The 16,624-nt window shown below is 43.8% G+C and overlaps 1 protein-coding gene across 6 annotated transcripts in view; it reads left to right on the top strand.

Annotated features, from left to right (window-relative positions):
• Positions 1-5,991: 5,991 nt before the first annotated feature.
• Positions 5,992-16,624, top strand: part of LOC121594108 (la-related protein Larp4B-like) — a 50,888-nt gene continuing 40,255 nt past the window's right edge. Inside the window, exons 1-2 of one of the 6 annotated variants that reach the window (XM_041917062.1) lie at positions 5,992-6,752; positions 9,148-9,937. In XM_041917062.1, the coding sequence (XP_041772996.1) occupies positions 6,039-6,752; positions 9,148-9,937 (1,504 nt within the window). In that variant the 5' untranslated portion in view covers positions 5,992-6,038. Of the gene's footprint in view, positions 6,753-9,147; positions 9,938-11,920; positions 12,098-12,277; positions 12,457-12,485; positions 13,205-16,624 lie in introns of those variants that run through there. The other 5 variants (XM_041917065.1, XM_041917069.1, XM_041917070.1 and 2 more) reach the window with 5 other exon arrangements.

Here is a 16,624-nt window from a genome sequence, read left to right as displayed (position 1 = left end):
GATTGTACGAATAACTTGTATTTGTTGTTTGTGGTATTTCGGTTTCGATTGGGTGCTTTCGTCGACTTTTCGCTTGCGTGGAATTACATTTTTTGTTCCAGGATTCAAAACTCGTCCATTGATATGTGTGAGTAATCGAAGTACTATTTTTAATCACATTGTTCAACGGAACTGCTCCGTGAGTATTCAATCCTTATTTTTGTTAATACTTAATGGAATTATGGAAGTTCCAACCCCATGAAATTAATAAATAATAATGGTGGATAGCAATTGGCTGTACTCCACCAAATCCACCCTATTTAAAGTGGAAGAGAAATTTTATTTTTATATTTCTCTGTGACTAAAAAAACATGGGAAAAACTAGCATATTTCCTTTTAACGATCAATAAACGAATCGAATATCGCTCACGTGTTTCCAATCACAAGTAACATCGCCATTGGTTGATGGGTTTGATCCACCGCTAGATGTTTTTTATTAGGGGAAGGTAGGTAAAGACGGATACGTTAAGGAATATGCTAAAAATCTAGGGATATATAAATTCAGTGACCACCAAAATGTGCATACCTTATCATACACCAGCGATGAGGCGATCAGTAAAGTGTGGCTCTTTGATATCGAGATGGCGGCTTTTAACGGTTCGTATGTAACATAGAATTTTTTCACTATTCTTTGACACTTACACTTCCTCACATTTCGTAGGATGCATAATCTAAAGCATTATCGAAATATCAGGCACAAAAAAACGGACGTTGCTCCAGCTTACATAACAACAATTTTGAATATCCTTTTAGGAAATTATTCCGCGTAAAGTCCGCGACCCCAGCATGTTTGAGCGATTTGTTAATAGAGGGACTTGCTAAAGCCATCTTTTGCACCATGTCAAAAATCAACTTTTTGATCTTTGTAATTCCATAGAATCTCTCATCTATTCCGAAACTAGGTCATGCCAATGCCTCTTCGTTTCGTTAATTGAAGTTGTCCAAGTCGTGGCAAGATTTGTCGAGCGAGTAATAACATAAGGAATAGTTGCTATTTTAATCGGTATTTCACTTCTCGTGTATTTCCATTATTTCTTTAGTGGCTGGATAGTTCATGTCTTCCGAATACCATTATTTAAAGCATTTGATGAGATCTATTCATCACCAATTGATGTAAGAAGTAAAATTTGGTGTCCATCTTTCCCTACGACAAAGTGTCCGTCTTTCCCACTTTAGTGTCAGGATACTTAAACCACCAGAAAACATGATTTTTTTATTGGTTTCACCCTCGTTCTTTCGCCAGATTTTTGCTTAATAGTCACGACGACTTATTCAGCTAATAAAACTTCCGAAAATATAAACAATACAAGTTTTAGAGCATAATATCTTCAGTAGTCAAATTAGATCCACAAGGGACGGCACGATTGAAAATGAGTTTTGTTCGTGGATTTAAACAATTTTGCATTTATTATGCCAAAAATGTTCTCAAACGTATTGTTTTGAATTCTGTTCTGTTTTGAATGAATTCTATAATTACTTTTATCATGCATATATGAGAAGTGTCCATCTTTTCCTACCTTCCCTTATGTTCGCGCGATGCGCTGAACTGTTGATCTAATTGCATAGGTTTAGGCGTTGTGCGATGCTGGTTGCATGCTTTTAGGCGAAATCAAGCGAGCCCTAGCTTGTGACGTTTTGAAATTTTAGCTTTTCTTTTGCGCACTAAACATGCTTAAACTTAAACAGATAAATGTTGGTAATTTGAGGGTAGTAAATGTAAACAATCATAATTTGATGTTGTTCGTAGATATAGATTATATTTTAAATTGCAAAAAATCCCGTTCGAAAATTCACATCTAATTAATGTTTGAATCTAATGTTTGAAGATCCCACAGCTAACCACAACGTCCCTGAGCTCAAACAGTGCGAATGTTTTGAAACCGTGTTGGTCTCTGTCACTTGCTCGAATAGTATGTTAGGCCGCGGTGTTCATGCCTTCCTTCAAATGAAATGAAAACGGTATTGTTAGAAATGTTTCCAATGTTTATCTACCGAAATAAGTAAGACAAAACCGAACAGCTTTATGTGGCTAATACTTAACTCCAAAGCCAAAAAACATACATAAAAACTAGGTTTACAATTTATCTAAAAAAAGTCCTTCAACAAAACTCCACGAAATGAAGTGTTTCCTGCTCCATTCGCTGTTTGCCACGGATTGTCTCACAGAAATCACATCGACCGACCGCTCACAGCTCACCACTCACTCACTCAATCACTCGCTCACCGTCGGCATCTCATTCATCTGGTACACACGGTACTAGTGATGGGCGTTTCGGAGCGCACCAACGGCTCCGGAGCCGGCTCCGGACTAACGGCTCCGGAGCCGGCTCCGATTTTTTCCCGGAGCCGGCTCCGCACCAACGGCTCCGGAGCCGGCTCCGGAGCTGGCTGCGGCTCCGCACCAACGGCTCCGAAGCCGGCTCCGCACCAACGGCTCCGCACCAACGGTTCCGTAGCCGGCTCCGGACTAACAGCTCTGCACTCATGACTCTGTTCCAACGGCTGCGGAGCGTAATAAAAAAACGAATATATATTCTCGCACGTGTGGAAGCTAACACACGATGTGATTGCAGTATTGACATGCATGACGTTGTGTAGCATTCGTTTGTCTCGTCTTTCTTAACAATATTCAAAACTAATCGATGGTTTTTTTTTATAAATTCTTTTAAACATGACCTATTCCGCTATTTACGGATTTCCTCGATTGAAACTTCATTGAAAAAGTTCTTTTGGTCCATTGTGTTAAAGCCGTCGGAGCGGAGCCGGCTTCGGAGCCGTTGGTGCGGAGCCGGCTCCGGAGCCGTTGGTGCGGAGTCGGCTCCGGAGCCGTTGGTGCGGAGCCGGCTCCGGAACCGGCTCCGAAATTGTCTGGAGCCGGTCGGAGCCGGCTCCGGCTTCGGAGCCGTTTTGCCCATCACTACACGGTACACGATGTGTGCGTCCCCTCCTTCCCCCCCTCACTTTACGCTACGGCTCAATCAACCACACAAATAGCGCAAAACGGGTCGCAGCAGAAACAGTTCGCTTCTGTTTGTCAAACCGAACACGCGCGCGCACGCTCCCGTCCACTGTTCCCGCATCCGGTGGATGGTGACGGAGTGTTTGCTCCTTGTGCCCGCCTCAACCCCAATAAAAAGGCAAAAGGTATACACGCACAATTTGAGGTGCACGAGCGCGAGGCGAGCGTTTTGCCCTTGGTCGCGGTGTTTGCGCGAATCTCTTGGAATCTCGGTCGTCCCAGTGCAATACGGTGCAGTGGCATATAAACAAAGAAGAAAAAATATCAAACAATCCCATTTTGCAGCTGCAATTGTTTTTCGTGCTTCGTGTGAGCGTACTGTTGTGACGTGGGTCGGGGTCAGGGTCACGGAAGGTGTGCATTTTCCGTACCGTATGGTAGGGAAAAATGCGAACTTTGAACCCCCCCCCCCCACCGCGGTTCCATCGCGGGGGCGATCCTTCCCATCTCTCGTCTCCCCCAAATGCGCACACACACACTCACACACGTGAACGCTCTCTCGCGGTTTGGTCGGTGTGTGGAATCATCCAAGCAGTCGCGCGCGCGCTTGCTGCAACTGGGAGAGGTGCAATATTGTTGCCGGTCAGAGTAGGCAAGGAACAACAAGTACGCGCGGTGCTCTTGTGTTGTGTAGCCTGCCCTCCTTTCCACTCCTTTGGAAGCTGGTGTTGTGGAGAAGGAGCTGCAATTTAATGCACCCAGTTTTTTTGCATTTCGGTGTAGGAGAATAATAGAACGAGTGGTGTGGTTGGGTGCGGATGGTGGTGATGATTCTTGGCAGCCGGTTGTTCATCTTGGCAGTGCGTGAGGTTGTTGTGTTTCTTTGTGCTCTGGTGCAGCTCTTGCTCTGGATGCCTTTTGACCTTGTACGAATGAGAGAGGGAGCGCGGAATGAACAGTGAGAGAAAGGCGGACCGAGAGATGACGATGGGGAGAGAGAGAAAGGCTCACAGATTAAAAAAAAACAATCAGAAAATTCAGAAAAAGAACTCACGGAACACACGGAAGTGAAAAAATGCGTTAAAAATGTTTCAATTTGCTCTTTTGAAAAGAACGTTAAACTCCTTTCCCTTAAATGATATCAGCCACAACATATTTATTCAACCCGAAGGGAGAAGACCCTCCTGCACATCTGATCACCCCCACCCACTCACTGGCCAAAACATACGGAACCAAAACATACGGAACCACCATCGTACCTTGTCCACCCACGCAGACATTTAACATTTTCACCATCCCGCCACAAGGCAAAAAGGTCGTTCCACCACGTTCCCCACGTATGCAACAGCCGCGTCACCCTTTTTTGCAATTCGCCCATTGAACGTTTGAAAGCAAGCACGCAGTTTTTCGTGTAAAGAATGTCCAAAAGAAAATCCACAGAGTGGGTGGGTGCCGCAAAGGAAAGGACACGTGAGAGAGAGAGCGCGCGAATGCAGGCGTCAGAGAGTGAGAACAGCGAGCGAGCGCGAGAAAGAGTGTGAACGTGACGTGAGAGCGGTGAGATACGGATACATCTCATCGTTCACTTTGTTTCGTTTGTTTGTGTGTACTTCTCTTTTAATTAATTCTTTTCTTTCTTTTTTTCAATGCGAAACCTTTTTGTTCGTGTGCATTGCTTGCGTGGCTTTGTTTCGCGTGCGTTTCAACTGCTCAAACACACACACACACACACACACACTCTCCCGCGCGCTCGCTTTTCTCATTACTCACTCGCGCAGCCCTTTCTCACCGCGGTCGCGTACACTGCGTGCGTATACGCACTGGGACGCATGGGGTGGTGGTGCATTTCTGTCTGTGTATGTTTTTTTTATTGCATTGGTTGTTTTTAATGCGCACAGTCGCCCACTACTCTAAGTGGATTTACACTGTCAGTGGCTATCGGTGTGTGTGTGTGTGTGTGTGTGTGTGTGTGTGTGTGTGTGTGTGCGCATTTAATATTTGTAGCTTGTTGTTTGGGTGCTCCTGTGCTCACCCCCGGTTTCCTTGCAAGAGTTTTCCAACACTCCAACACCGGTAGTGGCTTGCAATCTCTTTTATGTGTGACTCCGTACGTGTGTGTGTGTGTGTGTGTGTGTTAGCAAGTTGTACGTGTGTTGAAGATGAAATGCACACATTAATCATATGGAGCCTTTTTTATTTGGGGAAAGCGCTTCGAATGATTAAGCTTCCGTTTAATTCCGCCCTACAGTATGCAATACGCATCACAAATTCACCCTTGAAACAACCTGCTGCCGCTGCCATTGTGCCTCTTAGCCCTATTGGAGCATCATCAGCATCACAAATCAGCTCTCATCGCGGACTGTGTGGCCAACCCCATTAACATCCTGTGCACAGGTCCAATCGTACATTAACATTTCTTCTATTTTATACATTCAATTATGCGCACCATCGAACATTGGCTCGCTAGTGTGTGAGTGTTATTTCAGGGTTCGATCCAAGCTTCTGAGTGTGCTGATGTGGCCTGGCCCCATCACAGGTCGTATGCAAATGTGTGTGCGTCAGTGTCTGCCAGCTGTACGGTGAAACCGCGTGAAACCCAAGACAGTATCAATCGTTTACAGCAGGCTAAAACCAAAGTACAGTGCAGAGTGTACAATTGCCACCGTGTCAGTGGTTCGCCAATCAATCAATGTGCTGAGCAAATGGGTGCGTAAGTGTGTAGGTGTGTGACGGACGAAGTACATGATGTACCATATGGGTAGTGCCGTTGCTAGTGAACGGTCCAGCTGGGACGATGGCAGCTGGAGGTCCTCCTCCCCCGGAAGTCCACGGCGCGGTCGGCTGTACACTCGTACACAGATAGGTGCACAACCCGTGGTGCACTAAAGGTTAAACTCTTTAGGCGAGGCGACAAACGACAGGCAGCAAAGGCATCTCCCCTGCTCCTTCAATTCCAACCCCCCCCCCCCCCCCCCCTCCCCGAGGTCCCTTTTCCCAACCTTTTTTTTTTCGCCCACCCCATTGTGGTTGAACACGGATAATGCCGCTGCGAAAGTATCGACTCGTCTCGTCCGTGACCGGGAGCAACAGTGGCAGTAGCGGCAGTGGCAGCGCCAACACCTACCAGCACAGCTCGTCCAGCGGTACGTTCACGCTCACGTCCACGATAACGACCCTGGCCGGTGGCGCCGGTGGCGCCAGTCCGGCGTCCATCGGACATCATCACCACCACCATCACCATCATCAGGCGGCGCAACAGCAGCAGCAACAGCACTTACAGCTACAAACGGCCAACGTAGCCGTTCTTCAATCACGTTCGCGCCATCAGGCACAGCAGCAGCAGCAGCAGCAGCAGCTATCTAACACCCACCATTATCACCACCATCATCACCATCATCACCATCAGCAGCAACAGCAGCACCAGTACACCCAGCAAGGCGGCGGAACAATTACAACCGTGCAGGGACAGGCGCGGCTCTCGGCACACTACACGACCCACCAGCCAGCGCTGCTGCAGCATCACCAACAGGAGCAGCAGCAGCAGCAGCATCAACAGGCGGTCACGCTAGCAGCGAACCATCCGCCCCTCCAGCAGCAGCAGCAGCAACAGCATCATCACCCGGTACCGGTACAGATCCTGCAAACGGTACCCGCGGCGGCACCACCCATCGTAGACCCGCTGCCCCTCTGTCTCGACGCGAACGGGACGTACCTCTGCACGTCGTACAATCCACGGTGCTACATCATCCAGAAGGTAAGTAAGCTCACACACCATATGCACACACTTTTTAGAGTATTTTTTCGTGCAGAAGGTTTATTGGGGGAAGTGCTACGATGTCATTAAAATAAGGAAAATAATTTTGAGATACAAATAATGGAGCGAAAGTGGAAAGGAAATTCTCTATAACAGCTTATCGTTTGAAGGTCTCTAAGCGCCTGAAGGTATGCAAGATATATATATATTTTAGTACAAATTCATTTTGCTCATGGAATTCCTTGGTTAGAGCCTGGAGGTATGCAAAATTTAAATTAAATTCTTTTATAGTTTTGGTAAACCGGTATTTTGATAATTCAAAACATCAAACAAAATCTGATAACGATTGTTGGGTGGTCAAAGTTCAAATGAAAAACAGTTCACACATGCGCTTGTACGATTATTTACATTTTTTGTAAATTTTCTACAATAAATACAGTCTAACGTTTTTGTTATAATTTAAATTTCAGCGATAATTAATAGAAAAAAAAACAAAGAGCATGCACCTATTTTGAAGACGATTTGATCAGCCACTAACCCAAACTCGATGGAATTGGGGAACGATCGTAGCGATTGCCAAAATGGCATAAAATTGAGGTTTTCTTGGATATTTTTTGAACATTTTGCCATATTGTACGCATAACTGAGCAGGATACTCATGAAATAAATTAAAGCAATCGTTGTATCTAGGCAACTACAACTAACGTTCCTCTTCGATCCAGTTTGGGAACGTGGCTGGATATTCCGGGCCTTTAGATGTAAAACATGGCTTTCAGCAACATATTGCATACCATCAGGCGCTGAACCATGCCGTGCAAGCGTGCTTGTTTAGCCTAATATGTCTGCTACTTCAACCTTAAACTTCATACCGAAAACCTACACATTTACCCCAATCGAGCGATTAGCATGGCAGTATCGAATTGTGTTTAATCTAATCGATTGATTCACTTTTTTTTTTAATTCGACTACAAAATATTCGTGCTGCCTGAGACATTTTTGCTATCACCTTGTTTTTATAAAATCAAATCAAAACAGTAAATCCTTTCACAGCGCTACCATATGGTGCTGATCCTGCAAACCCTACAGGGCACAATCGAAATGTAGCCACTTTCGGGAAATTCCGCTTCGTATCGCTTTTCCGTGACGCGGTGGCTGATTAATTGGATTGGATCTCGTGTTGGATTGCACGGATGGGGAGTTTTATTTTCGGTGTTTCCATCTAGGGCTTCTGTTGCTTTTTGTTTGGTTTGTTTGATTTTCGATAATTAGTTTCGAACACGGTTCGAATGGGTGTCACTTTTGTGTAGTTGTTGCAATTTCATTCATTGGAAAAGCTTTCAATAACGCTAACGAAAGCTTTAAATGCAAAAAAATACATTTATGTACAAAAAACATTTAATCACTAGCTGGTACAGCAGTCGTTGAGGTTTCGATTTAGCAAATCAAACAAAGAGCAGCTTCATCATGAACGGCCAAGCAATACGTTACCATATGGTAGTACATGGTTCCCGTTTTTTTTTGCCATCCTCCAGGGAGTCGTTGTTTGATATCGTATTGTTGTTCCATTTTTCCTTTAGGTTTCAATGTGCGCTATATTTCAAATGCATGTGGTGTAGCATTCCACATGAAACGAACCCGCTTTCTTGTTCCATTCGACAAAGCGGCAGGATAAAATGGGGGAGCAAATAAAACCGTCCTGAATTTTCGTTGAAATTGCAATCACGCTTACAACGCCCATAAACTATACCCGCGTCTGTGAGATGTGTGCTGTGCGCGCCACATCAAAGCCCGTGCTGCTCATATCAAATGTTAGGCGTGTTATCTGGGTTGGCTAATAATTTGCGCAATAACTTGTTGCATCTGGTTTGCCCGTTCCTCGGGGAGATCGATTTCCAATCAACAGGTACGCACTGTAACGATACGCTTTGTTCGTAGTTATGCAGATTGATTGACCATACCATTATTTTCATGGTTTGAGGGTGTTTTTGGCGGATGAAATAATTGATCAAATTTAAATAAGATAACTTAGGGAGGGAATAAAATTACAAGAATCGAAACGTATTTGGTAGCATTACTACGATTTCATGCAAGGTTGCGCCTTAATGTATGCAATTTAAATTTGCTTTACATGTTGGCATTATATTTAGTACAATAATAAAATCTTGTTCATCGGTGGAACTGTAATAAATTAATGATTTATTTTAACATTCCTTTGTGGTGGTAATTATTTCAATAATTTATGTATATTGTCGGCTACTCTTGGCGCGTACATCAACCTTTTCACAAACTATTTTTATCTCTGACAATGTTTCACCATCATTTTCTTTTTACTTGTTTTCCATCATTCAATGTGCAATACAATAACCTTTTCTAAATCCCTTTTTGCTTTATCTAGCTAACTCCAACGCCCGTCAGTTGCATCACGTACGAGGTCACACCTCTTGCTGCATCGCAGGTAGCACAACCTGCACTGCTAGCTGCAACCAGTCCGACGGCACCGACTGTAGCAACATCTGGACAGAGCGTTCAAGCGATCACGACGATTGACGAGCGCCTGGCCTACAGTAAAACAGCATCACATCCACCAACACTTACACCCATTGGTTCGGGTCCGGAACTGACCGCTTTACCGCCAAGTCAAGGTAGCAGTATTGGCAGTAGTAATCAAAATGTTCATTACACCGGCAGAGAAGATGGACAAGCATCTTCGGCGGTAGTTCAAAGTGGTAGTGTATTACTGAATGTGACTCGAACCGAGGCTAACGATCGTACCGGAAGCAAATTTAGTACCAATACTTCCGGCAAGGATTTAGTAAGCCGAAAGCGCGAAAAGAACAACACGGTTAGTAGTAGCAGTCAAAAGGCTTGTGTTATTATTCACGCACCAAAGGATGACCAGAACGATGTGGAGAGTGGGTTTGATTTAGCCTCCAAGCCTACAGGTGCTGGAAATGAGTTGCTTAGTGTTATAGAAGCAATCGGGACGGAGGTAGATTACGATGCAAGTAGCATGGCACATAACATTGAAGATAGTTTTAGTGGCAGCAGTGCTGGTGGTAGTATTTCTTCAGATTCGTTCCGCAGTCACGGCGCTTATCGTGTCGGTAGCATGGAAATGGCAAAAGTACAACGCATTCAGCCACATTCTGGTGCTGTGGAGTCAACAATACAGGAGATAAGTGAAGGTGAGTGAAGCATCTCTTTATTACTTTTTTACACTTGAGTATATTTCATTGTATTCTTGCTGTTTTTTTGTAAATAACTGTTAGAATGTTTCCAAAAATACTCTACTAAATCAACTTTTGAAATAATTAACGTGACCTATCCACTTCCTCTCCACAACTTGGCCCAAAATATAAAAAAAACAATAGAAACCTATTATAATCACGAAAATCATTAGTACTTCTTGTTGAGGCGAGATTTAATTTATGGACGGAACATTCTTGAAAATCAAGCACATTATTTAAGATGATCGCATTAAATTGCTCAACAAGAATCATTTGACGGCAGAAGTTGGGTTCTCGAGGGCAAAAGATATCATTGTACGACCCATTACTGGGTTACAAAACAATTATTTTGACGATTAATCAAATAACAATATTAAGAACAATAATAATAACAATAGGATCAATAAGAATAATAACAATAATAATTTTCGAATTAAAAATTGTGGACACTAAAACTGTTTCCATAACTACCCGGTTTTGAATATCAATATATTGTAAACGACTTTTGGAGTAAATTTAATACATTATCGAACATAATTTTAATAAATTACACAATGTCATAGATTCCGACTTTTCAACTTCGGTTATTAACTCCATATTGACAGATATTCGACATACGACTGTTTCGATCTACGCCTTGCTTTGAAACATTTTTTCGGTCCAAAATACAGTCGTATCTCGGGGACACCTGTATCGTTATATTACTGTCCTTTCCTTGCCATGTATTTCAATTAACTTCATCCTATCAAGACCTGTACACCCTTCTAATTTTCCGAGCAAAAATCTATAAGAATGATTGTGTGGGTCAAATACACGGGTATCAATACCATCAACAACGGGCATCAACTCAACTGTCACTTGCTTCAGGTTCTGGTGGTTCATATTGGAGATTTATATTTCAACAATCGCATTGCCGTTCTAGTTTAAGCTATGCATAACTTCAATGCAAAAACAAACAACAGCACAAAGGGAAGGAGAAAGTTCTCAAAGTCAGGAAACATCCACTGGCTGGCTATCTCACTAACAAATGGCGCCACTAGCTTTTTTCTATTTTTAAAATTTGCCCGTCGTTCATCGCCTGCTAATCGGAGACTTTTAGAATTCCTTTTATGTTTAAAGCTTGAGTCGTTTAGGCGGTTATTACCCATAAGGGGTTGTTTAGTGGATTTGGGGCACTTGGGTATCTTCTTATTTGGTCGGTATAACGGCCTGTCTGGCTCATCGAAATGAGTTTGATATATTAACAACTTCAAAGCTTCATGTATTTAACAACTGAATAATGCAGTTCACCGATCAAAATGGGTAATAGCTCAAGGTTTACAACAGTGCAGTGTTGAAGAAACATTTCGTTTGTAGCTTTTCATTCATGAATTTTTAATTTGCAATTACCTTCCTTAAAGAAAATCTTACTTCCTTTGGAAGTTGCAAATTAAAAATTCATGAATAAAAAGCTACAAACAAAATGTTGCATCGGAATATATCAAAGGCATTTAATCACTGCTTAATGCACTGCTAATCGCCAGCGATTTGAAAGCATTTAACTGAAATTTGCCGGTTCCTTTTAGACTTTGGACTTAGGGCATTTGTATTGCTTGAATGGTGATTTACAATCTATTCGTGATTGGAAAACACACTGTTCATGATGTCAAGAACAAAAAGCAAAAATAATTTGTGTGACATCATTTCTACACGAATATCGCACTTGCAAAATTGCATCCGATTTTTCTTACCGAGAAATTTGCATTGACACTTTTAAGCTTCGTTACATGGCTGCGCAAAATTTTTGGTAAAATCAGCACCACAAAAATTGCCCTCCCCTCGCCGTGCGCACTTTTCGCTCGTTGGGTTGCAACGCAGCGCAAACGTCAAAAACCGCACCGCCCAAAAGTGCTACTTGGGGCAGCGAGCCCGAACGAAGCGGAAGCTGTCAACACGCCCACAGCCACTCCGCTATCTGGGTACTTTTGCTCGGAAGGTGCCGTGCGCGACGAGTGTGTTTTGGAAGGTTTTTCCTACGAATTTCGGAAGCAGAATAAAGACAATAATCGGTTTTGGTGCAGCCCCCGGAACCATCGCTGAAACGCTTGCGTGCATCGTGTTCTCCCCCGACCGTGTGCTGTACGTATGATGGTGTCGCTTTTTCACGCCCGAAACGTGATGTAATGTAAAGTGTGAGGTACCACAGGCTTGCACGGCCAATTGCCACGATTGAAAGTGCAATTGCAACGGTAGTGTGGTAGCCATAACCCCCCCGGAAACGAGGGGAGAGGGAGGGAAGAGAGCGAGAGAGAGAGAGAGAGAGAGAGAGAGAGAGAGAGAGAGAGAGAAACAAGTCACACACACCAGTCGTGCGCCCGTGCTCGTCAGTGTGTGCGTGAAGTGCTGCTCTAGCTGCTGCTGCTGGCAAATATAACCCCATTCGTGTATATCCGGTCGTGAGCGGGGTGTGTTGGGCTGCCAAAAGCCAAAAACCAAAAGTATGGAAAATGTTTCCCTTTACCGTTGCGATGGGTTGTAGTGAAAACATAAGTTAAGGCGAATTTCCCATACCATGTAAAGTGTTTCGTACGTACGTGTGTGCGTGTGTATGCGTGCGTGTTGTGCTACAGAACAGCAGTTACGTATTCTGGGCAAAACTGCCTACTGTGTGCGTGTGTTATTATTCTTGCCGTTGCTGGTAGCTCTTGCTTTTGCAGCCATTGCTGCGTTTGCTGAACTGGCGGTGGAAAAATCGAAATGTAATTGTGAGCAAATAGAGCATTGAATTTGCATAAAGTCGGAGAGTCGCGCGACGTCAAATTAGTGCGGTGTTAAAATCGTGCTCGAAACAATTATCACCTTCCGTACGGCAATAAGTGTTTCGCGAAGGAAAAGATATTCCGGTCCCTCTCCTGAATGCTGACCAGACAGTTGACACAGACACACACAACTAAACACGCGCGCGCTCCAACACTGAACTCCCGTGCATGCGCGCGCGTATGTGTGAGTGGAGCACATCCGAGGCAGCAGTTCGGACACACAGCACAGAGCAGCAGGCCGTGTGAGATGAAACGGCACAGCTCTCATACACTCCTCACATGGACACTGGGCGAGTGAGTTGGTTCTTTCCGTTTTCTCGTGTCGGTGCGTCGGTCGTGTGTCGTGTCCCCTTCACTGACCCGTGGGTGCTTTGTAGTGTGTGTCCCGTGTGTGGCAGCGCCAACATTTGACAATTTCCAGTTTTCGGTGAATATTTGTTTTATTTGTCATTTGTATCGCCGCATGCTGGTGAATACTTCACATCACTCCGTGCGTGTGTGTGTGTGTGTTAACACCTTATACCACAGTGCTAGCGCACACAGGATGTGACGGTGATGATGATGATGCTGATGATCTGATGTGCACAAGTGCCTGTTGTGAAAGAGTGCGAGAGTGAGAGTGAGCGAGATGCGTTGCGTTGGATGAGCGAGAAGGATAGCCGATCGTGTGGAATCTACTTTCAAGGGGGGGCTTGTGTAGTGTGTGCATTATCGGCCAAAGGACACACACACACACACACCAGTGTGTGTCGATTGGAAAACTTTCAACTCTCAACCACATTGCGGGTGTTAATCCACTTCTTATCTGAAACGAAAGGAAAAGAATCTCCTTGTGGCTAGTCTTCTCAATAGTACGGGTCGCGTGAATAGTGTAGGACCTCTCACACTAGTTCATGAGTCTGTGGCGAGCTGACAGTAAGGAGAGAATGCGAAAAAAAAAGAAAACAGATCAACTCGACATTTTCACCCAATTCTCGACCACATTCGCAAAGGCGAGAGGTTTCGTTGGATTTTTCGCTAGACTACTATCCGTATGTGTGTGAGTGTTTGTGGGGCTCAATATGTCTGGATTTATCAGATCCGTTTGAATGTTCGTATGAGAATGTGTGTGTGTGTGTGTTTCTTCCTTAGAAAAAGAAGAACCAAATAGTTGCCCGTAATAGGGGCGCTCTTCAAACTGGTAGTCCGATACGCGACACGCACAGGCTGCAGAGGTGAAACAAAAAAGCGCTCACATCAGTATTGGTGAAGGGTTAACGTGATGATGGGATGAGAATGTGTGCGCTAGAGTGAGAAACCCTTTTCTTAACGAGTGATTTGTGACTGTCTTTTTCCCCTCGATACATTCCTTGTTGCTAAAAAGCTAATCTAAGTATGAAAAATTGCTTACAAATTCAAGAAAACAGAATCGCATATAATGCGAATGTTAAGATAAGTTACAACACACACTTTTCCACCCCATTGCCCGTGTCTGGTCACCCACTGCTCTCGTGCGTTTGCGTGTGTGCGTGTGCGTTTGCTCGAACCATCGTTCGCCATCAGCTGTCAAGGTAGTGGTATGAGTTGAGCGAGAATAGTGAAGAATGGGTGAGAAAGAGAGGGAATGCGTTTTTTGCAAAAATCGCCTGCCGTCTCGCTCGGTTCTTAGCTCAACCTGTTCTTCCGTTCCCGGTGGTTGTTTTCCACGTACCCCCGGTTGGGTGCTGATGGGGACTTGTATGCGTGCGTGTCACTGTGTGAGCGATAGGTCGCGTAAGGTAAAACTGGTGTATGTGTGTGTGTGTCCCTACACACATGTAAGTAGTTTTGTGCGATTTTTACTTCCACTCAATTTGCAGTTTGCTGTTCTTGGAAAATAGCTTTTTCAAATTGGATTTTGACGTCTTATTTGGGGAAAGAGTTTTTTTTTTTAAGAGGGACATAACTACCAAGTTGAGCTTTTGATTGTGCGAATTAAAGTAAAACTATGTTTGCATCCGGAAGCTTACGTATAGCGCTTGACGTTTGCATAATATTTGCATTTTTACGAAAGAGGCCTGCGAAAGAAGAAATGGTCGAGCCGCGCAGTTCTTAACCTTGGCGTGTCGTGATGGTGCTGCAAAAATGCCGGTAAAAAAAGAAGAGAAAATCAGAACCCCGCTTTACGAACACATACACAACTGGCACAAATCCCCCAAAGGCATTACGCGAGAATCCTTCAGCTTTCCGGTGGTGGGTTGTCGCTTGACGTCTCTTGTCTGCCGAGGGGGTGGGAGGTGGGTGGGGGGGGAGTGACTTTATGTCGCCCTGTCCTGCGGTGGTAGTAGTATTAGTAGTAGCATTGGTTCCGAATCACTAGGGATCATCATTAGGGCAGCATAATGCAGACAACAATCGTGGCTGTGAGCGTGTGTGTGTGCGTATTTGGGACCCGGTTTTGGCAGTCCGTCCTGTGAAGCAGGTGTATAAAGGTTATCTAACAACAGGGCTTTTTTCAGTGGAAAAAAAATATCAATAATTGGCAAAAAAGTCTCTTTTTTATTCAAAGGAATGACGAAATGATATCAAATTATCATTATCACTACAACAAAATTCAACTACTTTGGTTGACTTATGGAAGTGTACTGGCGACTGCAATTTAGTATCATAGCATCCAGAACACATTTGGAACGTTAATTAAGTCTTTTTATGATGCACGAAATTGGTCCGAATTGTGGTTTAATAGTACAAATATAATTCCCCGTACTATGCATTATGTTTGATTTTAAACATTTGGATCGTTTGAGATAAGATATCTGCATTCTATGGTATTTATATCCAATCAAACGATAGCCGATGTAACGGCAATTATAGTGAAATTGAATTAATCAGCAACAAATAGACACAATTATAAGTAGATGCAGAGATTAGTAAGACAATGTTTGCGTATGAGCATGGGATAGAATTATTTGTCACCATGCTGCTGACGTCTGTTCGACGTGTATGAGTCATTATTGAAATTGTATAAATATTGTAGTTTCATTAAGACAGTAATACACGACCAACAGCCTCGTCTTCGAAGGTGTGTTTCTAAGGTGTGGAGTAGGGATTTTGTGATTTCACACACAAAAAAACCTCCCGACTCTTGCTCTAGCTACAAGGCTAACCACTAGTGTGGTCAGGTTTTTAAGCCACATAAAGTATGATTATGCTTTACAATATGTGCAGAAGGCACCAGTTTACGATCTCAAGATTCTATCATTTTCACTCAATTTTCGAAAAGATCTTACCAACCCCAAAGGGTACGAGGATGATACATTCATGGAATTGCTATGAATTAAAGTTACCAATGACACTGCACAATGATCAATATAGGATCTAACTATATATATCTAGACAAACATCAAAGTTAAGTGTTGCACGATATTTTATCTAAAATCAGAAAATCCAATAAGACTTACTAATTAAATCATAAAATCTGGTTTAGCGTGTGATTGTTCCTGCCCCCAACATCAACCGCTCATTGTTCGATCGCCCAACACACGCTTCCATAAACTGTATCTGCCCGTTTGCCATCATTAGCCATTAGCACCACAGCAGGAGGAGGGTGGATATTTCAAAGCAAAATGGACAAAAAAAAAAAACCACGAACAACGGCGCAAGACGAATCGACTTAAGCTGGATTGCAAACTGTGTAACGCATTTGTGTGTGTGTGTGTGTGTGTGTGTGTGTATGTGTGGATTTGTGTTTTTGGTTGCAACATCACACACACACAAATGGGGTGTGGGATGGGGTGAGTTGGGGTGGAAGCGGTTTCGCGCCACCATCTTTCGGGTTGCGCCCCGCACCAGCAGCAGCCCAGCACACACTTTTTTACTTGCCGTTAAT

The sequence above is a fragment of the Anopheles merus genome, chromosome 2L (genome assembly GCF_017562075.2).
Source record: "Anopheles merus strain MAF chromosome 2L, AmerM5.1, whole genome shotgun sequence".
Classification (NCBI taxonomy): domain Eukaryota; kingdom Metazoa; phylum Arthropoda; class Insecta; order Diptera; family Culicidae; genus Anopheles; species Anopheles merus.
The sequence above is the reverse complement of the archived record's forward strand: the minus strand, read 5'-3'. Positions and strand labels throughout refer to the sequence as shown.